The sequence below is a fragment of the Chinchilla lanigera genome, unplaced genomic scaffold (assembly GCF_000276665.1).
Source record: "Chinchilla lanigera isolate Chin_1 unplaced genomic scaffold, ChiLan1.0 scaffold00066, whole genome shotgun sequence".
Taxonomy (NCBI): domain Eukaryota; kingdom Metazoa; phylum Chordata; class Mammalia; order Rodentia; family Chinchillidae; genus Chinchilla; species Chinchilla lanigera.
Window position 1 is genome coordinate 7,270,953 of NW_004955467.1, and position 27,386 is coordinate 7,298,338.

The following is a 27,386-nucleotide window of genomic DNA, read 5'->3' on the forward strand; positions in this document are numbered from 1 at the left end:
TCTCTCTCTCCTTCTCCCTCTCCTTCTCTCCCTCCCTCCCTCTTTCTCCCCCCCCACCCTCCCTGCAAGAAGCCATTTGTCAGCAAGCCAGGAAAAGCACCCTCATGAGAACACACTTGTGCTGGGTTTCCTAGTCTCCAGGACTGTGAAAAATCAGTGTCTGTTGTTTAAGCCACACAAGTATTTTGTTATGGTAAGGCATACTAATGCAGTTGGAAGCGTTGTGTTGTTATCTGATGTCACCAAAGACCTTTCCATTTTTGCATTGGGCATACCATACCTGCACATATGCAGGACACACACACACACACACACACACACACGCACGCACGCACGCACGCACGCACATACTTCTCTTCAGAGTTTCTTGTCATGGAGGAATTATCTGTCCCAGAAGTTGTCCTCTAGTTGGATTCCAAACTCTAACCCAAGACTCTGTAGGGCTCCCGTGTTCTGATGAGTCCCCAGGAGAGGAGGCTGGGAAGTCATGTCACTCACCCCAACCCACCACCAGGTATCTGGGCCACAGCCGCCTTTCAGGAAGCACTGTGGGCTCCAGCAGTGCATGCAGGTAAAGGCCTTCGACCAGTAGCCATAAGTGGTTGGCGCCCACGAAGTAGTGCAGGAGGACTTGGACAGAGCGGCAGGAGGTGGACACCTACAGGGCAGAATAACTGAAGGTGAGGCCTGGCTTTCCCAGAACCTGGACTCTGAGTGGACACAGAAAGGTCTCCTGAGGCATAAGCCCTCCCCTGTCCTCCCCAGCCCTTGCTGGTCATCTCAGAGTAGTTGGCAATGATATAAAACATCAAAAGGGGTTCATCTTGTAAAGACCAGCTCTTTCTTGATATTCTAGTCATTTTTAAACAAAAACAGACAACAGTCATCATCAACACCTGCCCAAATGGAAACACTAAAAGATTTCTCTAATATCAGCTCAGTGAAACTAGAAATCAGTAACTAAATATGTTTATATGATGAGAAATGAGACAACAGACATATGGTAACCCAGAGATTGAAAAGAAATTATTGCAACATTTAGAAAATATTCCTGAACTTAGTGTAAGGAAAATATTGCATACCAAACTTGTGGTATGCATCTAATAGCAACTCTAGAATGAAACTTACAGCCTCCAGTACATTTATTTAAAATAAAAAAGCTGAAAATTGGTTATCTAAAATCATGCCAGAAAAGTCAGAAGAAAAAGAATAGCAAATTGAATCCAAAGAAAGTGCATAGAAGGAAATAAGAATAGAACAGAAGCCAGGTGTGGTGGTGCACACCTGTAATCCTAGCACTCAGGAGGCTGCGGCTGGAGGATTGCTGCAAGTTCAAGGCCAGCCTGGGCTACAAAGTGAGTTTAAGGCTAGTCTGATCTCCATAGCCTCACCCTGCCTCAAAAAGACAAAAATAAAAATAAAAATAAAAATAAAACATAGAACCAGAAATTAATAAGAGAGATCAACAATGCCAAAAGTTTGTTCTTTGAAAATTTCAATAAAATTGAGAAATTTCTGATAGGATCAAATAGAAAAAGAGTGAAGATATAATCAGTATCAGGAGTGAAAATGAGAACACAATTACAGACCCAACAGACTTTAACAAGATCCAAAGAGAATACCATGAACAATATTATGTCAATAAAGTTGAAAAGTTAGATGAATTATGTAAACAAATTCTTAGAAAAAATTACTATCACTGACACCAGAATAGAAAACATAAGATTCATAATTAACCTATAATTCAAAACCTTCTAATACAGAAATTCTATGTCCAGTTGGCTTTGCTGGTATAATCTATCAAACTTTTAAGTAAGAAATGATATAAATTTTAAACGAAGTCTTCCAGAAATAGTAAAAGAGGAAACACATACCAATTTATTTTAAGAGGTCAGCACAAACTTGATACAAAAACTTGACAAAGGTATTACAAGAAAAGAAAATTATAGGCCAGTCTTCTTCACAAATGTCAGTGAAGAAATACTAAACAAAACACAGTATTAGCAAACTGAAATATTAGCAAATTAGGAATGCAATGTTAGTACAACAAGTTACTAGACAAACAACCCTACTGATGTATATTTCAATGTGGAAAAGCCTTGCTGCTTTAAAAAGTAATTATAAAAAATGTTAATCTGGTCCAATTATTTTACATACAGGTGAAAAATTGCCCACCCAGGAACTCACAGCAGAGGTGGTAAACCCATCTGCTCCTGAATCCTTGACTTGGCCCACTCTTGGGAGGTTATAATTCTTGTAGAACACATGCTGTTTCTCTAACTTAAAGGTCTTGGACACCCGTTTACCTCCCTCTCTCCCTCCTCAGCCCATTTAGATGAGGGAGGAACTTACCTCGGACAGGTAGGACATCCACCCGTTCTCACTGTCGGGCCGCTTGGAGTAGGAGTTGGAGAAGACGACATCCTTCACCAGCACAGCCATGGCTCTCAGAATGAACGATGCAAACAAGTTCATGTGGATGTAGTTGCGAGTACAGTGGAGTTTCCTGCGCAAAGAGAAAACCGAGTGCCTTCCCTTAGTGAAGAATGGCTCAGACTAGCAGGCACATGCCTGACCTGGCTAAAGAAAGACGTTTTACAGTGCAGGCTCCAGAGCTGGACTGCTGAGTGGTCTTACCTTTCTGTGCCTCATTTTCCCCCGTGTATAAAGTGGGGTAATATTAGCTTCTCCTGTGTACCTGCTGGACATGCCAGGCCACATTCCAACCCATTTACACCCGCAGGGACTTTCAGGTATCCTTACTTCTTGCCACTATTGGAGAAGTGGCTACTCTTATTTCACTGATGCTTAAAGGTCAAGCTGCCTGTCCAAAGTCCCAGAGCAATAAGCAGTAGAGTGAATATCCAGGCCCAGAAACTCTGGGGCCATAGTATAGCTCAGTAAGGCTCTCCAGCCTCTGAGAATGATGGCCTTTATCTCAGAAGGAAGTTAAATCAGTTAGTTCTTATAAAGTGCATGTAACACGTGCCCAGAAAAATGCCAGCTCTCACTACCCGTCTCTGCAACATCTTGCTGGCTCTCTGGCACACAGGCTGATGTGACATCACACACTCTCAGTCTCTCTAGCCTGAAGAACCTTTCCCCCACTATTCTTTCTGTGCAGCCCCTACCCTGTCCTACTTTGCTTAAGAGCTATTATCACATCTTTAGTTGCGAGGTATGTCCTTGTGTTTTATCATGTATGCATTCTTCTCCCTGGCTAGACCAGAAGTGATTTGAAGGTGGGGACTGGGCCTTGCTCCTCTGGGAGTCTGAGGCAAAACAGATACTTATCCAACCCAGGCTCAGCAAAAGTCACTTCCTGCAGGGCCCGGCAGTTATTTGCTTCTGGCTGGGTTCTGGGGCTTTGGAAAGATATGTGGAGGGTCATAATAGATAATCAGTGGGCATGGGCTGTAGAATTCTCCTGTAGCTCAAATTGCTTGCCCAGGAAGTTCATGACTTTGCTCCTAGAATTGAGTCAAATGAAGCCAGACCTGGGCTAGCAGAGCCCAGGACAGGACCTGCTCTGAGACTAGCAGCCAGGTTCCCAGAGTCCCCACCCAAGTCTCCTGCGTCAGTGCCACATGCTAACTTGCCAGGTTTTCCTCACTTATGGCCCGTAATGGGCTGAGTTCAAGGGACAGCATTAGAGGGCTCCCTGGGAACTCCATCAGTGTCTCATCTGAGCAAGGACTAAAAATGCAATTGAGTAATGCACTAAGCCTTTGACTTCTGAAAGACAGTACAAGGGAATGAAACTGCACAGACCCTGGGCTGCTTGGTTATAACCCCGGCTCTGGCTCCATCACCCACTAGCTGAGGCGGTATTGGGTAAGTTACTAAGTGTGATGGGAAAATACAGTTAGTATTTAAATTGAAAAAATGATTACAGTAAAACACCCACTGCCATTAACCCCTCTCAAATATTCCCCCTTGCTTCTAGCACACTTATGCCATTGCTCTTGTTACTTTCTGAAGCAGTTCTGGAGGAAGTTCTCTTTTGTGCGTGTCTTTAGTTGTGCTGATATAGCTGCCTCGGTGTCTGGACTTTTACCTATTATGATCATTTTGACTTTGGGGAAAAAGCAGAATTTACATAGTGTCAGATTTGGTGAACACTGTGATATTTTATGAGCCTGCCTTTCCATGTAGATGGCTTTCCATAGCAGCATTCACCGTATTTTTTATCATACCTAGTAAAGATGCTCATGAAAGAGAACTTCCAAAAACTGCTTCACAAAGTGGGCAGAACTACGGGATAAGTGTGTTTGAAGAGAGAGAATTTTGAGGGTTATTAGTGGCAATGGATCTTTTCATGTAATACATTTTTGCTTTTACACATTCATCCTATATTTTGACCATACCTGATACTTTATCTCTCCATGTTTCAGAGCACTCACTTGTAAAATGGGAGCAACAGTAGCAGTAACTACCTAAGATTAGAATCAATCTTATTTCAATTGAGATGAGGTTTTTTTGGAAGGGGATGAGATTTAAATGATTTCATGTACATAACGTGCTAGGAGGAAGCACTTCAATAATTGATAGCTAGGGCCCTGGATTACAATTCCAGTTCTGCCACTCACTTGCCTTGGGGAAATTTCTTAATCTTTCTTTTAAAGATAATACCTCTGATAGAGCTTTGATAAGAATGGTCTGTGGTGTTACTGGATGTGACCAGGGAGTTAGGCCCTGTCTGGTTGGTTGTGGGAACACCGAATAAATCCCAAAGGTAGTGTCAGAGGTCCTGGATTTAAGTTCTGTGTGGCTGACCCACTGGCTTTGGGGCCACTAGATACTCACTGGGACTTGTTTTAGAGCTACTAGCCTTTCACTTGAACTTAGACACTCCTTTCTTCCCATTCATTGGCCAAACAAGATGGACAAACTCAATGTTCTGTCAGGCCACATCCGCTTCTGATGGTCTGTGACACCAGGTAGCCCAGTCTTCTATGGCCCACTAGAGGCAGCCATTGAGTAAATTCCATGACACGTGGAGGAACCTGTATGTCAGAAGTTCTACTCACCGGAGAAACAAGAGAAGGCTGAGAGCCAGGAAGAGGGAGATAAGAGAGAGGGAGTATCCCACGGTGTACATCAGCTGCAAGGTTGACAACAAGGCATAGTGATCCACCTGGACACAGAGGAAAAGCAGACGTGACCACCAAGAAAAGGTCTACAACCCCAGCCTATGCCCAGGGCCACCAAGGCTGCAGTCCCCAACATTCTTATGAACCTTTCCCTCCTACCGTTGTAGACACCGAAGCAGGGTAATGTAGGCTGCCCTCTGGCACATCTCAGAGGCCAAGGAGCCCCAGTGAGTGAAGAGCCCACAGTGGGGCTCATGCCCATGATCGACCCACAGCCCAGCATGGATGCGTGAGGAATCACAGTATCAGGAAGGAACCGTGTCCAGGACAAGAGGGCGCCTTGGGAATGAGGACAAGCTCTGCCCCCTGGAAAGGGGTCCCTAGAATCTATGGGTCCTTCTTTCTGGAGAACAGGACCAGCTTTCTGTCTGGATGACTCTCTTATAAAGTAACTTTTCCCTCATTAAGTAACTTTTCATGGATGACCTCTTAGAGGACGATCCAATGGCTCAGTGAAATGTTTTCTCTAAGAACCAGGGTAGCCTGAATGTGACAAAAGGATCGTTTATGGGAAAGTCTGTGTTACTAAGTGTGATTCTTCAGGAGTCCCATCTTCTTGCTCAATCTGTCAAAGTATGTTTCTTTTCACATTTCTTCTCCCTTCATTCCTTCCTTCCTTCCTTCCTCCCTCCATCCCTCCCTTCCTTCCTTCCTTCCTTCCTTCCTCTCTTCCTTCCTCCCTCCCTCCCTCCCTTCCTTCCATCTTTCTTTCCTTCTTTCCTTCCTTCTTTTCTCTCTTTTTTGCAGTACTGGGGATTTAACCATAACACTTTGCACTGAGCTACAACCCCAGCCCTTTTTTATTTTTTATTCTGAGACAGAATCTTGCTAAATCACTGTTACCCAAGCTGAACTCAAGCTTGTGATCCCTCTGCCTCGGCCTTCAGAGAGTCCTGGGATTAAAGGCTTGCACCACCACACCTTGGTAAGGTTATGTTTCTTAGTAGCTTTTTGTACAAGAAGCCTGAGTAAATACATTGGTTTTTTTTTTTTTTTTTTTCAGTTGTTTTGGCTGTTCTAGGTCCTTTGGATTTTACAATAAGCTTGCAGATTTCCACAAACATTCTGTTAGAAGTTTGATTGAGATTGCAGTGGAACTATGGATTAATTTATAGAGATTAACATCTTAACTATATAAAGCCTAAGAACTTCACATACCCTCTATTTTAGTTAAGTTTTCTTTAATTATGCTCAACCATTTCTTTTTAATTTTCAGTATATAGATCCTGCCCATCTTATGTCAAATATGCCTTTGTATATTTCATATTTTAATGCTGTTATAAGTGGTATTTTTCTCTTAATTTCAGTTTTTTCAATTGCTCGTTGTTAGTATATGGAAATATAATTGACTTTTGGAATTTGATATGTATCCTGGAATCTTGTTAAACTCACTTGTGTTTTACGTAGATTCCTTTGATTTTTCTATAGATAATCATACTATGTGAAAAACATTTTTACTTATTCTCTTCCAAACTTATGTCTTCCATTTCTTTTTCTGCCTTATTGTTTTAAGGTCTAAGTATAGTGCTTTGTTTTGTTTTGTTCTTCCTTCCTTCCTTCCTTCCTCCCTCCCTCCTTCCTTCCTTCCTGCTTTCCTTCCTTCCTTCCTTCTTTTCTTTCTTTTTTGCAGTATGGGGGATATAACCAAAACACTTTGCACTAAGATACATTCCCAGCCCTTTTTTATTTTTTATTTTGGTCTTACCCTGTAGTATAGGTTGACCTCAAACTCACTGTGTAGCCCAGGCTGGTCTTAAACTTGCAGAAATCCTCCTGCTTCAGCCTCCTGAATGTTATGAGTACAGGCGTGGGCTAGCATGCCCAGCGCCTACGGTATAATATTGACTAAAGGTACAAATTATCACCAGTTTGGCAGCTTAAAACAATATGATTCACTGCCAGACAGTTCTGGAAATCACAAGTCTAAAGTCAATTTTACTGAGCTAAATTCAAAGTGTTGTCAGGTCAGTATTCTGGCTGCAGGGAAAGATCTGTTCGCTTCCTTTTCTAACATCTGCTTTTCTTGCTCAGCTTCTTTCTTCAATCTTCAAAGCCAGTAGTGTAGCATCTCCTCTGCTCTCTGACCTGACCTGTCCTCCTTACATCTTCTTTCTCTGACTCTAATATCACTGCCTGCTTTCATACGGACACTTATGATTCCTTTGGGCCCATCCAGATCATCCAAGATAACCTCCCTGTTTCAGATCCTTAACTTAACCACATCTGGAAAGTTCCTTTTATTATATAAAATGAATATTCACAGGTTTTAAAGATTAGGACATGGATGTCTTCGGGGAGGCATTATTCGGCCTATCAGACCTCTGTCGTACTGAGAAAGTTCCCTCTTAACACTAACAGGCTGCAAATTTTGTCACGGGTGGGAGTTACATTTGTCACGTGCTTTGTCATCATCTGTTGAGACAGTCACATAATGTGTCTGCTAATACAGTCAGTTACACTATTAATTTTCAGATAGTAAACCAACCTATATATTCTTTGTTTAGCTGCACTTGATCATGATTTTTAAAAAACATATTACTGGATTCAATTTGTTGAAAAATTTAAATTTGCATTCATTTTAGTAAATGTTTGCAGTACATAATGCTTACACTCATTACGGGGAGTTGGGACAAGCAGACAACACATCTTAATTATTTTGATGTCTTCTTCTGCCTCCTCTCCTTCCTCCCTTCCTCTCTTTGTCCAGTTTGTATACCTTCCTAAGAGATATTGGCCTGTAGTTTTATTTTCTTGTAATGTCTTTGGTCTTGGTGTCTGTTTAATCAGTGACCTCACTGATTGAATTGGGAAGGTACTTCCTTCTTTTCAATTTTCTGACAGTGTGTAGAGTTGGTATTATTTTTCCTCTATGTCTTCTTTAAATTTTATCAGTTTTGGTTTTAGGAGCTTTGAGAATCTTGTTACTAGATATTCATATTTAGCATTGATATAGTCTCCTGGTAAATTTATTTCTTCATTATTATGAAATTATTCTCAATATCCCTAGTAATATTCACTGCTCTGAAGGCTATTTTGTCTGATATCAGTATAGCCATTCTTCCTTTGTTCTGCTTAGAATTTGTGTGCCTGGTATATCTTTTTCTTCAACTTTTAAATTTTAATTAAGTGTTTAAGATTAAAGTAAATGTCATGTAAATAGCATATAGTTGGGTTTTGCTTTGTTTTAATTCTTAATCAAGTCTGAACATTTCTGTTAATTGAGGTATTTAGATCATCTACATTTCATGTGTTTATCTGGTTGAATTTAAACCCTTTAGGTTTCTCTTTGTCTCTTATTTTTTTAATTCACTCACATTTTTATTCTATATTTGCTTTTTCATGATTTATTGATGACTTCTTACTCTTTGTTTTATTTTTTCGTGGTTGCCTTGAGATTTATACTGTACACTTAATTTATTGTAATTTGCCCTTAAATAATATTTTATTACTTAATTATGGTTTAAGAACCTTAAAATAGCAAAACAAACAAACAACAAAAAACAAAGAATCTTACAGAAATAAACTGCCATGTCCCTCATAATGGCATTTTTCCTATTATTATTATACATTTACTACGATATATATTATAGAATGCATAATATACTGTTATTGTTCTTTGCTCCTATATCAAAATGTCCACGGGATATGGTTTTTTTCTGTGTTAAAGACTTCCTTTAACGTTTCTTATAATGGTGACCTGGATGCAGACATGTCTGTACAGATTTTAAGCTTTTCCAAATCAATCCCAATTACATTTGCACCTAGAGCGGTTTTCTGTGGACATCATCAGGATCCCTGTAATCTGGTGAGATCTCTAACTGCTCTGGTTTGTCCTTCTTCCCCTAAGACAGCACAAATCTGCCTCCTACAAGACCTCCTGGAGCTCCTCTCTGCTATTGTCAGCTCTTATTATAAAAGTACTTGTAGTCTGCTTCGCAGATTGGGACATCAATTACATCATTCATTAATGCTTTGTTTGTATTCATCTTGTCTTTCCAAATAGACAATAAACATCCTGAAAGTGGAGAAGTGTTTCATGTTTCTACACAGAATAGAGTATTTTCTAAAAACTGGTGATTCGGGCTGCATATCAAGACTTTATACGGTCATTTTGTTTTTGTTTTTTTTGTGTTTTTTTGGTTTTTCTCTGGTACCAGGAACCGAACTCACGACCTTGCGCTTGCCAGGCAGGCGCTTTTGCCGCTGAGCTAAATCCCCAGCCCCTATACGGTCATTTTGATGTCATCTTTTGTATTGAGATATGAGACTAATTGTTTAATCAAATAACCTATTTGTTTCTGAGTTATTATTTCTAAAAACATGTGTGTGTTATGCTTTCTAAGAACAAATGAAGGGAACTGTTTGGGTTTTGTCTGGGTCTTAGTTTGGGTTTCAAAGAAGCAGATCCTCAGCCAAGGAGTGGAATGCAAGCAGTTTGCAAGGAAAGTGAAAAAGCTCATCAGCTGGGGAAGACACTGGGACTCATAAAGTGCGCACCACCAGCTAGCACAGTGGGAAGCTGAGGCTTAATCCCTCCGAGGAAGCTCTGGAAACCCAGGGTTTCCTGCCTCAAGCCCCACGGGGGTGGGGGCAGCCATTGCTTGAGGGCCTCTCCCAGGAGCCCTTAATTCCCTTGCCTGCCTGGCCTGCAATTTCTTCAGCAAAGTGAGATCCAGGAAACGACCAGCAAAGACATGCACGCACCAGTGGTAAGGAGTCGGGCAGCGGTAGCTGAGCTGACACGGGCAGGGCACTATTGGACTTGTACAGTTGGTTTAACTGTGTTTCTTTGGAGGATTTTCTTAAACTGTACCAAACCTGCCACTTCACTGTAAGTCCCAAACATCCAGTCTCCAGCCCACACTTAGTACCAACAGGTACTAAGAATCTAAGTACCAACAATCTTAGTACCAACGGGTACTAATGAATTCTAAGTCACTTAGACACCTGTATGAAATGCCAGTGTGTAATGGGAATCCAACATGGAAACTGGCACTCCTACACTGAGGAAGGAAAGAAACCTTAACACTTACCAAGTAGCTTTATATTTTCAGTGGCAGTTTTAATGTCCTATGGGCATATACATATAAAGTTATTCGCTGCAACATTTTGGGAAGAAAAGTTTGGACATTTCCAAATCTTGGATCATGTAGTACCAGAAAATAAGAAAATGCTCAAAAAGTAATGAAGATATGATAAAGAAACACAAGAGCTACTTCAAAGGGATTTCACTAACTAGATCTAGAAAACTTTGAGCATGAAAAATAAAAATTAGCTGAGCGTGGTGGTGCATACCTGTAATCCCAGCACTTGGGAGGCTGAGGCAGGAGGACTACTGTGATTTTGAAGCCATCCTGGGCTATCTAGTGAGTTCAAGACTAGCCTGAATTACATAGTGAGACCCTGTCTCAAAAAACAAAACAAACAATGTAAGTATAACTAAATAAAACAACCTATGGGTTCATAGTGACACCAAAAAGGAGGTTCTGGGAGAGATCTTCTCTGCAGAACAATGCTGGCTCATAAGTTGTAGAAGGAAGGAGAGAACTTAACTGATTTAGACAAATATCAGTGAATTTTGAAACACTGATAGGAGTTTTTTAGGGAACAAGATAAACATAGGGTACCGAAGTATCACCCCACTGATTACTTATCAAGTATAGAAGTAGAAATGTAACTTTATCACAGAGAGATCTGTCTGGCCCTACTTTGGCCAAGTGATTAAACGTAGCATCATTCTAGTGCACAATCTGCCACTCTGATCCACCAGGCGATGCTACACCAGGTACACAGCACCTGTGAACATTTAATTTGAATCTCATCAAGAATGCTAATCTAACTACTCATAGAAGGAAATGCAGAGGATGGGGCAATGAGTTTAATGACAAACCAAGGAAATACTCCAGTAAATCCAGATTGTGAGACATTCTACCAATAAACTCCAGTTGGACATGGCAGCCTACACCTGTAACCTCAGCGTTCCTGGAGGCTAAGGCAGAGAGTTGAATTTGAGCCCAGCCTGGGTAATTTAGTAACGTAGTGAGACCCTAATTTTTGTTTCAAAAATCAAAAACTAGAAAAAGTTTTGAGATGTGACTCAGTGCAATGTCCCTGGATTCCAGCACTGGTGCCAAAAATAAATAAATACATAAAACTACCTCTTTTAGTCTCTTCAAAAGGCCAATGTTTCCGTAAGGCAGAATGTTGCAAATTAAAAGATACCACTGTGATATAAAAGTAAGTGTAGTATATGCACCTGGATTGGATCCTAGTCTACATCAGAAAAGATAGAAATATTTGAGGAAAACTGAAAATGGATGAAATAACACAATAGGAGGAAATCATTTCAATTGTACTTAGTTCAGATTTTGGAAAAGTAGTCATGTAACAGAATGTCCTTAATCTTAGGAGATACCTGGTAAATATTAGAGTGAAATCTCATGATTTATAAATATTTCAGGAAAAGAGTGGCAAAGTGAAAACAAATACAAAGGTTAATACATTTTCAATCTAGACAGGAGGTATTGTATTATTCTCTAACTTTTTCTATATATTTGAATCTTTCAAAGTAAAATCTTATAAAATTATACCTAATCAATTGACATTATTAAATTTATAATAAAATTAAATTTTATCATTAAAATGACATACTATGTATTGAAATTATGCCCTACACATAGATATTGTTTTATATAATTTAAATTCTGTATGTAAGAATAGAAAGCATTCTTTATAACAGCAAAGAAAACAGATTAAAGCAAGGGAAAATAATAATTTATTTCCATACTACTAAAACCAAGTCCATACTAAAGAGTGTAAACATGCTTGTTAATATTCATGCATGTACACACACACACACACTCTTTTCAAAGGGTCACTTAACATGCATAAGAACTCCCCATGTGTCATTAGTTGGAAGAGCATGTCATATTTTGCCTGCCAAAACTCTGAAGGGCAAAAATTTACTAACACTGGCCTTTTTTTGAGCAAAATTTCAACCCATTATAAGAAATAGGTAAATATGGCTAGAAGGGCTTTTTTAAAAAAGTATTTTAATTCTTGGAAATACGGCTATTGGCAGAGAGAAGAAGAAACACCCTTGACCTCACTTTTCCAAAGAGGGAAATCTTTACTTCCTGCCTTTGAAATTTCAGTTTTTGGATCTTGTTTCACTGTATCTACTCCCTGGTTCAGGACAGTGCCTTGGTGGAGCTGAGCCAGGGGCACACCTGTGGGCACTCAGTTCTCGATCTTGGCAGCATGAGGATCACCTGGGGAACTTTAGCACCGGTACTGAAGCCAAGAGCCTCTGAATTTGTGAAGCCCTTCATTCAGCATTTATTAAGTGCTTACTTTATGTAAAAGCTATTGCGTCTCAATACGAGGCCAGGAGATTAGGGGCAGTGTTCAAGTGTGACTGTTACTTTATGGTTGTTCTTAAACAGTTCACAATCCAGGAAGTGAGGAGGACCACCTGGGCTTTCCTGGACTCTCCTTCAAGGAGGAGCAATTGTCTCCATTTTGGCTGAACTTGACCCTGTTTTCTTGTATTGATAAGTACAGAGCTGGCTGGGACTTTTCCTTATTCCTTCAATTGGCTTTAAGCAATGCATATTGGTCTATCCAAGGTGTTGATGGTAATCTTTGGAGATGGCAGGCATGTTTCCCAGAACTTCATTGTTCCCTGTGTAAGCTAAGACAAGGGGGGATGAAGAGCCAATGCTCCATGCTATTGGCTGGGATCAGCCTCGAGGGAGAGGCTATGACTTCGTGGGGCTTAAAAGATTACATATCAGAGCTGAAGCACGGACCCCAAAACATTAGATACTATCTCAATTGTGTTATGCAGATTACTCATTCTGCATATCCTCTCTGCATATGGCAGAGGTGATTTCAGGCTCCTACCTAGCCCAGCTCACGGCACTCGCTTATTTCCCACCACTCTCACAGCCACTCATCCTCAAGCCTCTCCCTTCTTCATAAATTAATAAAATCTGGGTTTGGTTCTGAGTATAGACCTTTGTTCTGGATGGCCATCATCATGGCTGGACTTACGGCCCCTTGGCTCCCCATAACTACAAATATGCCTTAGTGTCTTTATTCTTGCCATGGGTTCCACTGGAAGCAGTAGATTGGAATTAACTCACTAGAATTCCAATAACTTTTCTATGGGATCACAAATACAAACTTCCTGTGCCATGATGAGGACCAGGAAGGGCTCTCTATACGGAAGGAAGATAAAAAAAAAAAAAGCACACAATTTTCTTAACTCAATGCATGCAGTTAGCATGACCATGGTACTGTGACAAAAGCCAAGCCAGTTCCTGAGATAAACCATACCCAATCCAACTACAGTTGTCACTTTGATCTCTTTAAGAGGAGGGACCTGTCATATAGGAAGGAACTGGATAAGGAACACAGAATTCTGCCATCCAGCCACGTAAAATAATGTTTAAAAGATGTGGAGGACTTGTGGGAAGGCCCTTCATATCTGATGGGAAAATAGCATAGACTTAAGAAAGCCAAGAACATGTCAGCTCCCAACCAGCCTCTCAAGGAAGTAAGTTACAACCATCAAAGACCCCCCTCCAACTAAATTAGGGAGAAATAATTAGGTAATGCAGTGCTGTACTTTAAACCTGAGAATGATCAATGCCTTCCAAGAGACATGAACTTGGGGCTCAATATGTTGGCCAGAATGGAAAAAACTCACTCCAATTTCCCCCCCATGGTGTTACTCTACTGGTTTGTGAGTGCTCACTGCCCAAATCTCCCCTACTCTGCATTCTGCGACATCAGCTTGAAATCAGCACAATGGGAGTATTTACACCACAGGAATTGCAAATGTTACAAACCAGAGCCCTCTTTTCCCCAGAGGTAGAAAAAGGTGACTGGTTGTTAAACATTTACTGGCATAGTCACACTATTGTCATTGATAACCAGACCAAACAAACTTTTAATCTATAGGAAACCATGTCCCCTGTGATGGGAATCCCTATTTTCTTGAGACAATTTTTTTCCTTAGTGTGGAAATTTTAGTTTTTTGTCATAGGCATGGTAAAGTCTAACCAAACCATTACCTCTATGAATAGTTTTGTGTCAAACTCTGATATAGTATTTTTCCTTAGTATTCTTAATATTTATTATGAAATATTTCAAATGTGTAGAAAATTTGAAAGAATTTTATTTTAAAAACTTACATGCACACCATTCAGATTCCAAAATTAAACTTAATTTGGCATTATCACTCATCTGTCCTTCTGTCCATCTTCCATATAGACATTTTTAAATCACTTGCACAGGCTGTATATAATTGATATTAGTATTTAGAGAACACAGTATAGTAGAGGATCTACTCAATTACTATTATAATTCTAATATGAAATATGTCAATAAGTACTTGGTTTAGACTTTAAGTTGGAAACTTAATGAAAACAGTATTAACATATTTAAGAAAGTTAAATCTCAGTATGCAATCTTACTGTATTCACTGAACTAGAATTACATGAAAATTAAAAAGTACCTGCTTGTTACAGCATATACTTAAGATATTTAAAATATTTAAGGCATCTGGTATCTGAGATGTGCTAATGAAGCTCAGCATGTAAAATGGTATTTAAATAACTAGTGTGTAGTTGCAACAAAAATTAAAGACATCCTTGAAAATATCAAAACTTGCTAGACTTATAAATAAAATGATACATTCTGTACATTGACCTTAATAGCTTCATAGAAAACTAGGTTTTTTATTTCTGAAAGTCAAATGAAAAATTACATTTAAAAAAAAACAACCAAGGAAACAGTACAGAAAAGCCAGTTATGGACACCAAAATTCACATTGACAGACTGTCTACAGCCCTAGGCATAGAACAGGAAGGGAGAAGCCAGGGAGGGCAGAGACCAAAAAAGGCATTCTGAAAAGAAATGCAATAATGGTAACTTTTACATGCCTAATTGATACCAGTACATGAATTAATAATTCCTAATTAATTGCACCCTAAAGCTTCTGAACTAGGCTTCTATGGTTTGGAAGTGTCCCACAAAGCGCATGCATTAGAGGCTTGGTTGCCAGCCTGAGGAGCTATCGGTAAGTGGTGGCCCCTTTAAGAGGTGGGGCCTACTGGGAGGAAGTTATGTCACTGGGGGCGTGCCCTCTGTCCCTTTGCTTCCTGGCTGCGATGAGGTGAGCATTTTCCTCCTCCACATGCTTAAACATGATGTACTGGGGCTGGGGATTTAGCTCAGCGGCAAAAGCGCCTGCCTGGCAAGTGCAAGGTCGTGAGTTCAGTTCCCGGTACTGGAGAAAAACCAAAGAAAAAAAAAAAAAAACATGATGTACTGCCTTGCCTCAGGTCTAAAAGCAATGCAGCCAAGCAGCTATGCCCTGAAACCTCTGAAACTGTGAGCCAGAATAAACCTTTCCTCTTTAAAAGTAGTTTATCTCAGCTATCTACTACAGTGACAGAAAGCTAACTAACAAAGAAGCCAGGCAAAGAGGGCTTTATCCACCTCAACTTTTGAGGGGGGATTGCTTTTGTTTTTGAGACAGGGTCTCGCTGTGTAGCACAGGCTGACCTTGAACTCACAACGATCCTGCTGCCTCAGTCTACCAAGTGTTGGGATTACAGGTGTGTGCCACCACGCCCCATTGTCAACTCCATTTTAAGCATGGCTGGAGAGAAGTAGGTGCTCAGGTCACACAGACAGTGTTTCTAGAACTGAACTCCTTGGCTTCTGTCCCAAACTTTCAACTATTAAAATACATTTAGCATTGATGGGACAGTATTAAAGTGATATGAGAAACCAAATCCAATTATGTGATGAATGAACTTGGCCACAACTACAGGGGTTAGGGGAGAAGGGTGGTTTACAGGGTCAAATTAGGCTAAGAATTAGCTAGGAAAACACCCAGAGATGGAGAGGCCAAGTTTCTTCCTGTATTTCCCCATCTCTGTGAGGTGCATTTTACACCTCCTCAGAGGTCCAGTTCAGGAACCTGACCTTAGTGCTCTCAACTTCACCCTCTCAGGCCTTCCAGCACCTGGTCCCATCATCTCTCTGCGTGGAAACCTGCAAACCCACCCTCTTTCTTCTTTCCATTCCGCTGGCGTTCTCCTCACATCTGAGCTGAGTTACAGAGATGGATTCTACCAGGTTACCCTGCCTCCTACCTCCAGCCTGGCAGCCCCAGCCTTCTCTAACTTGCCACAGCAACCCTATCAGCACCTATGCTGAGTTATGCTCCTTCTGCACTTGAACTTGCAAAGTCCCAGTCCTTTAAGGACACAGAGGGCCTTCAGCATCTCACCTCTCCTGAGGTCTCTAGCTCCACCTGTGTCCTTTTTCTGAACTCTACATCACCTGCACAGCAGCCCTCAAAGTTGCCCTTTGAAGGAGACATTGATCTGAGACCTGAACGACAAAGAGGAGCCAGCCTCAGGAGAGGAGAGAAACATGTCCCAGCCACAGGAACAGCAAGTACAAAGGCTAAGACCAACCTGGAGACTGACTTCCCTTAGGGTTTTGCATCTCACCCTAGTAGTGGAAGCCCTCTATTTTCTTTCATCCTTCCCATCGTCATCTCTTTCTCATCCTTCAGGACTCAGCTTGGGCAGCCTTCTTAGCCCCTAGTCAGCATCAGTGTCCCCTCTGCTGTGACTCTGGGCATCCTATACTTCTATCCATTAGTTATTATATATTATCCCTCCCTCTATGCTCTATGAGACTCTAAGCTCCAGGAGGTCAGCATCTATGTCTCAGTCACTATTCCCAGTGCCTAGTGCAAAACCTTTGCATCTTCTCCTCTGAGCCACCTGCCTCTGTTCCACCTGCCTTTGAAGGAACACGGGTAGAACTTATATGACTAGGAAGAACAACAGGAGTCCGGCAAGCAAGCAGAGAAGAGCTGGCCCTGGGGGGACTGCAGAGTAGGCTTCTGGAATAAGAACACATGGAGAAAAGTCTGAAGCATGGATGTGTTTGCTCATCCCAGCTGCTGGGATGATTTGCTAAGCCGTGACTAACGCTGGGTCCTGGCGATGGGGCAGTAACTCCTACTCAGAGCTGGCTGACTACATGTCAAATTTTCTTCTAAGAAATTTATATATCTTAACTCTCTAAATCCTCACAACGATCACATGCAGCAAATAAGATTCCTTTGGAATGGGTGGGGAAGCAGAGGCACAGAAAGGTAAAGCAACTTGTGCCAAGTTCATAGCCACGAAGTGAAGGGTCTGAATACATGGTCTGAATGCGTATCCCGTCTAGCCCCATATTCCATGTTGTGCTGCCTCCTCTGAAGCACAACATGACCACTGGTCCTCATGACCACTGGATCTGCAGTCTGGTGAGAGAACTACAGAACAAATAAGCAAACACCTGAGAGTTTCAGAGAGTAACAGGTGCAGTAAAGGAACTACATCAGGGCTGCTGTACAAAGTGACCATGGCGGCCATTCTGGATGGGGTGGGCATGGAGCTCTAAGGAGACATTTGAACTGAACTTGAGTGATGAGAAAGAGTCAGTCACAGGGGATCTGGGGCACTTGTTCTGGGCATAGGAAGCTGCAAATACAAAGGCTAGAAGCAACCCTGGGAGACTGATTTCCCTTAGGATTTCACATCTCACCGTAGTCATGAGAATTCTGTGGCTGTCATGGGGGTTGCTGCTGTGCATTATTAGGGACCTTCCTTAGCTGAGTTCAGGGCAGATGTGCTGGAAGGCATTTCTTTGTATGACCCCTAAATCTGGCTGGCCTCCTGGCTGCCCAGAAGAGGGTGGCCTGGGCCCTGGATGTCTTATCACCGAGCTGGGCAGACTCACGTTTTGTTTGAAGCTGTGGTTCTCGGAGCATTCAGAGTCATCTTGCCAAATATCTGTGGTGTTCTCTAGTGTCTGCCAAGTCCCCCGAGCCAGGCAGTGTCTGTAGGCCCTTCCTGAGCTCTCTGAAAGTAAACAAAGCTCTAGAGGAAAGGTCAGAACATACGGCCCATTCCGCCAGCATGCTGGAAAGCCCTTGCCCCGGCTGCAGAGTTGTGGAAAATCCCAGAGAAAGGGAATTTCATTTTCCCCTTTAGGGGCTCATTAACATCCCAGCTGTTTATTTGGGGTGGAAAGGAAAACACAGAAGCTTCTAGATTTCATAACAAACCAGGATCCACCAATGTCTGCTGTGTTTACCTCAAGTCTCCCAAGTTAGAACAGCTCTGGGTGACTCAGAGATATTATAACCCAAGTAAGGCACAGCCCAGCTGGGAGATACCAACCTGGACTCCCATGCCTGGTAAGAGTGGGGCATCTCTTCCTGATGTCCAGGAAGCCACACCAGCCAGGAAGAAGAGATAGCAATGAGTGCAGAGCAGACTGACCCAGGGCTGGAACCTCATGTGCCACCTACAAGGAGGTGGTGTCCTGGGTCCAGGCTCCCAGACTCTGAGCCACAGAAATGAGGGACAATAATTGTGCCCACCCTCTGTGATTTGAGAGAAGATTGTATGAAAGAACGTGTGTGCAAAGGATGGGTAAATCACTTTGCCATGCCGTGTGCTGCTTCGACTCAGGCACATCTGCCCCAGGAGCTGCTCCCCGAAAGTCTTCCTACCTGGAGAACCAAGGACTGGATTTGCAAATAAGAAATGGAAGCTAGGGGCTGGGGATTTAGCTCAGCGGCAAAAGTGCCTGCCTGGCAAGTGCAAGGTCGTGAGTTCGGTTCCTGGTACTGGAGAAAAACCAAAAAAAAAAAAAAGAAAGAAATGGAAGCTAGTTAGAATTTTCTAGTCCAGATCCCACACATCATAGACCAACAGTAGCTATTTGCTCAACTTGTTGATGGGTATCTACATAATCAGTTCACCTGCCTATCCCACAGCTTTGCTAGGGTTTCTAATTGACATCTCAAATGCTATGCATCAAACCAAGTTATTCGTCTTCTTTTCAAGTCTGCTCTACCTACTTAGTCTCCTCCCTCAGTGGGTGGCAAGCCCATCTGGCCAGTCCTCTGACCCCAAACCTTAGAGCAGTGATGGCAAGCCTTTTAGAGATGAGTGCCCAAACTGCAACCCAAAACCACTTATTTATTACAACATGCCAACGTTGCACTTCAACCTGAATCCTGAGGTTTTCATTTAGAAAAAGCAACTCCCGCAGTAACATCTTTTGTCTTAAAAGAAAAACACTTGTCCATAGGTTCACCACCACTGCCTTAGACTCCCACCTGCCTTCTCTCTGTCTCTATAGCCCTTGCCTGCTCTATTGGCCGATCACCTCTGCTTCCAGATACATGCAGAATCTGCCCACTGCTCTTCACCTCCTGCATCTCTCCACCTTGGAATCATCCTCTCTGCCCTGTAAGGTGCAAACTCCTCCATCGGTCTTCCCCTCTCATCTGTGGGTAGCTCAGCAGCCCATGAGCTGGATCAGATGTCCCTGGCACTGAGTCATGCTTCTGCTCAAAATTTTCCAAAGACTTGAGAATAAATCAGTGTCCTTTTGTAAGCCCTGTAAGATCTGGCCCCAAATAGCTGTTTAAATCTTCTCTTTCCTCTCTTGCTCCTCACCCCTAGCACTGTTTGCCTCCTCTCTTTGGAACAGACAAGCCATTGCTCCCCACCTAAGACCTCAGCACTGATGTGTGTCCTGTCCTGCACACGCTTCCCCCCATAGGCTACAACCTTCACCTCCCATAAGCCTTTGCTAAAACACCACCTAGCCATTGACACCCTCCCAGACTTCCCAGTTTATGATTTCAACTGACTCCCCAAGCCCCAATCCTCCCATCCGTTCCTGCCGCTCCACCTTAAATATATCTTATCTGTATTTATCTATATGATGTTTATTGATTATTGTCTATCTCTCTTGATAGAATATGAATCACACAAACAGGATATCCTTCAGTTTTAGTCATCAATACAATCTAAGCACTTAAAAATAACACTTGGCACACTTGTAGGTGTTTGAAAAATATTTGTTGTAAGCCAGGCTTGATGGGCACATGCGTGTAATCCCAGCACTCTGGAAGCTGAGGCAGAGGCTTGCTGTGAGTTCAAGCCCACCATGGGCTGCATAGTGAGTTCAGGGCTAGCCTCAACTACATAGCAAGACCCTGTCTCAAAAAAAAAATTGTTGAAAGAGGGAATGACAGTAATGTCATTGACCCTTGTGCTCTCTGTGTCGGTCAAAACGCTTGATGCCGAGGATGCTAGGAGAAAAGGGCACAACTTGAATTCTAGCCAGGACAATGCAAATAAGAAGGCCATAAACTGCTTTAAATGCTAACATACAGACCATGCAGGCATGGAAGAGGCCTCAGAAAGGCAGAGGTTCATTGTATTGTGGGGAGAAGCTGGAGAAGTTTGCTAGAAGGATGAAAGGCTGGAGGCGGGAATTGAAGTTTATAGGCAAAAAAGCGTGGGAGACAGCCTGGACAGAAGGGTGAGCACAGGCTGTGGGTGCCAGTAGCCAGGCAGGTGAAGCCGTTCATTTGGCTGGGGTGTATCAATACAATCACAAAATGAAGCCGTTCATTTGGAAATAAAGGAGGAAAGGGGAGAGTGCGAGACTGGTTAGCAAGGCCAGGCGGCAGGGGTCACGCGTGCCATTTGTGAGTATTGCAGCGGGAACCAACCTGGTCTGATTGGCATTTTGAAAAGCTTTGTGAGGGTGGTTAAAAAGCACCAGCTCATAGGCTGGGAACAATGAGGAGACAGGAAGCAGCACAGCGGGTGCAGCTGGGCCCTCACCCCAGTGTATCAGCAGGGAGTGCAGGGGAGGAGGAGCCAGAGGACCCAGCTGGCAACCACAGGAGGGGTGAGCTTGAGTGGGACAGGGTAGATTGCGTGGCTGTCCCTGAGTTGGAGAACGGAGGAGGAGGAGCTTGTTTCCTCTTCTCTATTTTCCACATCTCTCTCTCCTTCAGTTCTCCTCCCTCTAATGACAAGGCTTGACCATGCTACCTTCAATATTTTTCTTTCATCTTTTTGTCCTTTCTTTTCAAACCTCTCACCTCTGCCTGAATCCAAACCCTGTCATCTCTTTTTCTGGGCCAGGGAAGTACCTTCCTGATTCCCCTCCTTTTCTCAGCCTAACAGCTACATGCTGTCAATGTTGTCTTCCCAAACTATGAAGCATCGTGTGCTCCTCGTGCCCTCATGCCTGCCTGGCTCTGCACAACTTTCCTCTCCAGAGGAGCCCTCGGGTCACACACGGTCTCTTTCACAGTCGGCCGTGGAGGCCACTGCAGCGAATCAACATCCTCTGACATCCGCCCTTCTTGTATCACGTTTGTTCTTTTAACTTTACCTCACATCATCATTCTGCCTTTTTTAATACAAAAAATATTGAGGGGGAGGGTCCCTTCTCACCTCTGGCAAATCACATTCCTTTTAGTACAGTTCAGAAGCCCAGAAATCATTAAAAAAAAAAAAAAAAAAAATCTCCACTTTATTGTAGACTTGGACTTTGGACCACTTTTTCCTCCTCCAGTGGAGCAGACCTGTACTTTTAGCTCTGGGAAGGAGCAGATGGATGGTGGAGCTGGGAGGTGGTAGCCTATTCCATGTGCCTTTGAGGAATCTGTGGATATTTGGGGCCTTAATGTCCTGAGGGAATCCACAGGTCTCAACCTTGAACTCAGCTTCAGGTATAAAATACCTACCAGGGGGCAGAATCTCTTTGTTCCTTCTCGTTTGTTCTTCAGAAAGAACTTGAGAATTAGCTATTGTTCGTTTCATTTTACACAGGAGGTAAACACAGCTGAGGAAACCGTGGCAACATGCTCAAAGTTTTAAAATGCAAACTAGAGGCACTGAGTCTAACCTCAGGGTCCTGACTCCGTGCCATCCCCTCTGCAAGGTGGCTTTTATGGGGACCATTTGCTGACATCGTTCTGACCAAGCTGACGCAGCAAGTCTCTAGTACCTTCTGGCCTGCCATCTGTGAAACCTCACATCTGCATGCGTACTGGGTTCATTTCAACTGGAGTTCATCAGAAGACCGTCCCACAATAGGTGTCCCTAACTCTCCCACACAGAGATGTCTCTCGTCCTCCTCTGCCTCCTCCTCCTCCTCTGGTTCCTCCTCCTTCTCCTGTCCCCTCTTCTTCTCCCTCCACTCTCTCATCCTCATAATATTGAAACCAAAGTACCATGGATGTGAAATATCATTGGGCTGAAATTAAATATAAGATTATAAGATACCTTCTCAGAAACCCCTCCTCACTTTCTTTTACCTGGATCTTCATATCTTATGTTTCCTGAGAAGAGGTTCAGCTATCTTTATGTTTGTCCACAGTCTTTAGTCAGAGACAACAAAGTTCTAACCTATAATTGCTCCTGTCCCCTTTCAGAATAAAATGACGAAGAGCTCAGGCTTCTGTGGTAGGTGGGGTGGAATATGATCCTAAGCCTCTAAGTGATAATATCCACTTTCTTTAATCACGACTGGAGTAAGCAGAGTCCCTAAATTCTTCATCTAAGCCCCATGGGACTTAAAAACACCAATTCAGTGGCATCTCTTTGCAAGGCTGATACAAGGGAAGGTTCAAAGGCCTTCTTGCTAATCTAACAAACCCAAAGTTGCATGATGTGAGCTTTTCAGGCTTTCATCGCACTCTTTATTCTGTTTGAATGTGAGAGTTCTTAGCCCTCAGAGTAGCCAGATTGTGTCTGTGGTAGCCAGGTCTGTACTCTATAATCTTCAAGACAAAAAGAGCTAACTATAAATGGAATGTAAGGAGCATAAAAGTTGCAGGAGACAAGAGGAGAAGGAAGAGGTAATGCTGAAAGCCTAGATGGAGGCCTCTGTGTGGGAGAGGACTTGGGAATATTGAGTGGAGCCCTTTCTCTAAATAGCTAGTGGCTGCTAAGCCCAGGAGGAAGGCCCTTCGGAAAGAAACTGTCAGAAATTGGTAAAATGAGACTCATTACCTTCATTCCACCAAGGCAAGTATGAAGGGCAGGGAACAGAGACGTTTCCAGGAGGAGAATGAGGCCAGCACACATACCGATCGAATGTTCCATTACAAAAAATACCTACAGAGGGGAGAGGAGCCAGAACAAAATTAGTGTATGAGCACAGGGGTCCACCGATAGAAGCAGAGGGACCCCGGAGCCCGGAGCCCACCTTCTGCCATTGAAAGTTTGTGTAACCTCTGCAGAGACCAGCATGGACCTTCCTCTCTCTCAGTGGGCTGGGATGAGGAGTGATTTGGGAAGCACAGCAATGCTGAGTGCAGCCCAAAACATTGTGTCACTGTCTATACACCTTGACCTCCAGTCGGTGACTGCTGTGTACACGTCATGCTGATTTTGCTTTATTTTACATCTCTCACTGAAACTCAGGGTAGGAGGACATGTGTAGGCCCAACCAGTGCCTTGTATTCTATAATTAACCAAACAATTGCCAAGCCTTTACCAGTTAAATCCTAGGACATACCAACTGTGAAAAATGCACAATGGCCAGCAGATAGAGGGGGATGTGTGGAGTTTACGTTCTTAGTCACATATGCACAACACAAGTTCTGTGTATCCAATATGAATTCAATGATTATTGTGAGATATTTGTACCGTCTCAAGCTTACGGGATGGTTTACAGCTCAGTGTTTGGCAATGGGAAGTTATAAATTTAGAACTCCACCTCGCAGGCCTCCCAAGATGAAACAGAGGTGTTTTAAGCAGTGTCTCAAGTATCCATATCACAAGCTCCTGGATTACTCTGAACCAGGCATCCTCCTCTCTGTTCTCTCCCCTCAGTCTCTCCCTATTAAGCCAGAAGTCCAGGCTTCTCAAAGGGAACAGCCAGGTTACTGCACTATCGATGTACCAGGCGGTAGCTGGCATGGGGCCTCCTGCCAACCTGGCTGCCAGGTGTCAGCACCTGGTCTGTGTGAGGTGGTGCTCACCTGGGCATGCCACTCACAGCACAGCCGCGGGTAAAGAAGACAAACCACCCCACCTTGACCTTAGAAGCTGTATTCCCTGGACAGAGGTGGGTTCTTGTAGCTGACAGCAGGACTTGACTGCCAGCGGTCTGGGCCAAAGGGGTCTTTAGAAGGAGCTGGGGATGACCTGAAAGCTGTGACTTGGGTCAAGGGAGGAAAGGAGAATTGATGGTTCCTGAAGCCTCCAGGCTCCTGAGAGGAGTGATCCAAAAGGAGCCAGGAACACGGAGGGAGCAGCCTTTAAGCTTAGTCCTCAGTGCTCAGAGACAGTGCAGATACTCTCGCCTCCTCCAGCCCCTTCCTCCTGCTCCTCCTGCTCCTCCTGCTTCTCCTCCTGCTCCTTCTTCTCCTGCTGCTCCTTCCTTGCCTCCTCCTCCCCTTCCCCATCCTCCTCCTCCCTCCCCCATCCTCCTCCTTGTTCTCTTCTTCTCCTTCCTGTTCTTCTCCTTCCTCTTCTCCTTTTTCTTCTTTCCTCTTTCTTCTCCTCCTCCTTCTTCTCCTTTTCCTTCCTCTTCTTCTTCTTCTCCTTCCTCTTCTCTTTGTTTTTCTTCTTCTCCTCCTTCTTCTCCTCCTCCCCTACCCCTTTCTTTTCATCCTCCACCTCCTCCTCCTTCTTCTTCTCCTTCTTCTTCCCCTTTGTTTTTTTTTTTTTTTTTTTTCTTTGAGACAGGCTCTTGCCTTGTACTTCAGGCTGACCTTGAACTCACAGAGATCTTCCTGCCTCAGCCTCCTGAGTACATGCACCAAAACACCCAGATTTCTTCTTCTTCTTCTTCTGGGTAGATACAAGTTGATTTACCCGGGTCAGTATGCAGGTGAGACAGCAGACTGACCAAAGTAATGCAGATTTGCTAAAACATACTGAAGTCTAAACCTCAGGGAAACTTGAAAAAGAAATGTTATTCAAAAAAAAGGCCAGACACATAGCTCAGTGGTGCAGCACTGCCCAGCAAGTGCAAGGTCATGAGTTCAACTCCCAGTACAAAAAAAAAAAACAAAAAAAAAAAAAAAAAAAAAAAAAAAAGAAATGTCATTCCTCAGATACAACTAATGCCCTGGGAGATGGGAAGACCTCCATTGACCCAACAACTCACTTAATAGCCTCCCAGGTCACTTTACAATAGTTCTTCATGTCAGATGACCAGGTAGTGGTTGTGCTGTGGCAGATGGCTTTTGTCAAAGAAGGCCGCACCCACATATATCTCATCTCACATTATTTTGCAGTGAGAAGTGGGGATAGGGGTCTGTTTTCTCTTTCTGTGAGCCTCTCACCAATAGAACATGGCAGAGGTGATGAGTGATTTCTAGAGCGAGGTCAAAAGAGGCAATCTGGCCTCTGGTCAGGCTATCCCTTCCTGAGGAAGCCAGCCATCATGCTTTGAGGAGGCCCAGTCCACTTGGAGAAACCACATAGAAATGCTCTGGCTACCACTGGTTGCTTGACTCTCAATGGAGAGGTGATTACCAACCAAAAGACATGGCCGTGCATAAGCCTTCAGGTGACTCCATTGTTTTATCATTGTTTTAAGCTGCTAACTTTGGGGCAACTTGTTACATAGCTATTGATAACTACCACAAGCACTTACCAGAAGGTTCATTGAGTAAGTCTTGCAGACACTTATCCTTGTACTGAGCCCACTTCCGAGTTGTCTCCTCAAGCAGAGATCCTGTAACCTGAGCAGACAAAAGCGTCGTCACCCCCAGTTATCCAGAAGCCCAGATGTGGCCTTGTTATCTCACATCGTGATCCTCAAACCCCCTCCCACTGAAGTGTCCACAGTGGCCTGTACTTAGAACCAACTGCTTTGTCATCTTACATGCTATTGTAAAAACACATATGAATTTTACATTTCCTCCATAATTGTAGTACCTTTGTTTTGATATAAAGAAGTAATTTTTCTGCAAAATCTTTGCGTGAGGTTGACATTTCAAGAGGAGGCAATATATTTATCTTAAATTTACACACCCTCCGCACCAGAGACTGCACATCTCTAATACTCTGCAGATACTAAAGAGAGAGGCATCGCTCTAAGAGGCTCAAATAACACAACTGAGAAAGGCCTGGACCGTCCAGGTGCCTGGGTGTCCACAATCAAAGTCACACAGTGCACAAATTCCGTGCTATTGTACTGAGACCCTGGGATTTTTTTTATGATATTGACTTTTTTGTCCCATAGAACCCTGGAAATACAGCCCACACTTTTGGGGCTTTTCAGATAATTGAGCTGCCTAACACTTTCTCATTGTATATCTGTACCACTTCTCTTGGTTTCAAAAAGTGCCTTTTCCTTCCGCAGTTCAGTTGATTAAATTTTTTTTGGTGGCCGAATTGTGTTGTGGGCCTTGCATTAAGGAGGAGTTGAAGAGACATAAAGAGGAACGTGCCTCTTTTCCTAAAAAGCATGTGAAGGTTACTGAAGACAAAGCAGCGAGACAATCAGCTGGGACACGAGGCTCAGGGTCATTCCGCCCCCATCCCTGCAGCTCCTTGTCTGTGTGGCTGTGTCCTTGGTGCTGTGTTTTGTCTCCTCTCACAAGGAGTGACAAATTCAAATGCTTTCTTGGGCCAGGTAGATAACCCAAAAGAATAAGGTAAGACACATGCGACTATCACCATAAATAGATGTAACCATCAACAGAGGATTAACATATTGTAATTTATCAGAGATGCTCTACCTAAATGTATCCAAATTTAATTACACACACACACACACACACACACACACACACACACACACAAATTCCCTACTGCAGAAATATAGCCCATCTATGAGCCTAAGGGGTGGTCTGCTTTTGCCTCATAATTAGTCAGGCCCACCCTCTTCCTCCTCTGGCCGGCACACCTGCCCTCCCGACACCAGCAGTTCTGTTGGGGTCTGGAGGTAGCTCTTTTACATCCTTCCAAGAGAATCACACAACCAATTTTTTGAAGAAGAGCTCATGTGGTGATCACTGACCAGAGTTTCCCCAGATTTCTCAGATCATGACACCCTTACTAATATAGTTTTTCCAAAACACCCCTAAATCAAAAGACATATCTGCAGTCCTTTTTGTTGAGAAGATAGGTCCAAACAGCTCATAAATATTTATGTCATAACAACTGAGTGCCTGTTGGATGTTGCACAACTTCTCAAACTTTAGAATCAGATTGGACACCACCACCATTTCCTGTTCCACACTGGTTTTTTGTTTTTTTGTTTTTTGTTTTTTTTTATTTTAGAAATAAAAGGAGGAAAATACTAACAGATCGACAACGTTTTACAAAATAGCAAAGGATCAGTACAGACATTACAGAGTTA

The 27,386-nt window shown here is 43.0% G+C and overlaps 1 protein-coding gene across 1 annotated transcript in view; it reads right to left on the reverse strand.

Moving 5' to 3' along the window:
• Positions 1–27,386, reverse strand: part of Glp2r (glucagon-like peptide 2 receptor) — a 69,263-nt gene that overhangs the window by 31,406 nt on the left and 10,471 nt on the right. The window contains exons 2-6 of the mRNA XM_013522035.1: positions 25,674–25,761; positions 17,976–18,097; positions 5,031–5,137; positions 2,353–2,506; positions 499–658 (exon numbers count right to left, since the gene is read on the reverse strand). Coding sequence (XP_013377489.1) covers positions 499–658; positions 2,353–2,506; positions 5,031–5,137; positions 17,976–18,097; positions 25,674–25,761 — 631 coding nt within the window. The remainder of the gene's footprint in view (positions 1–498; positions 659–2,352; positions 2,507–5,030; positions 5,138–17,975; positions 18,098–25,673; positions 25,762–27,386) is intronic.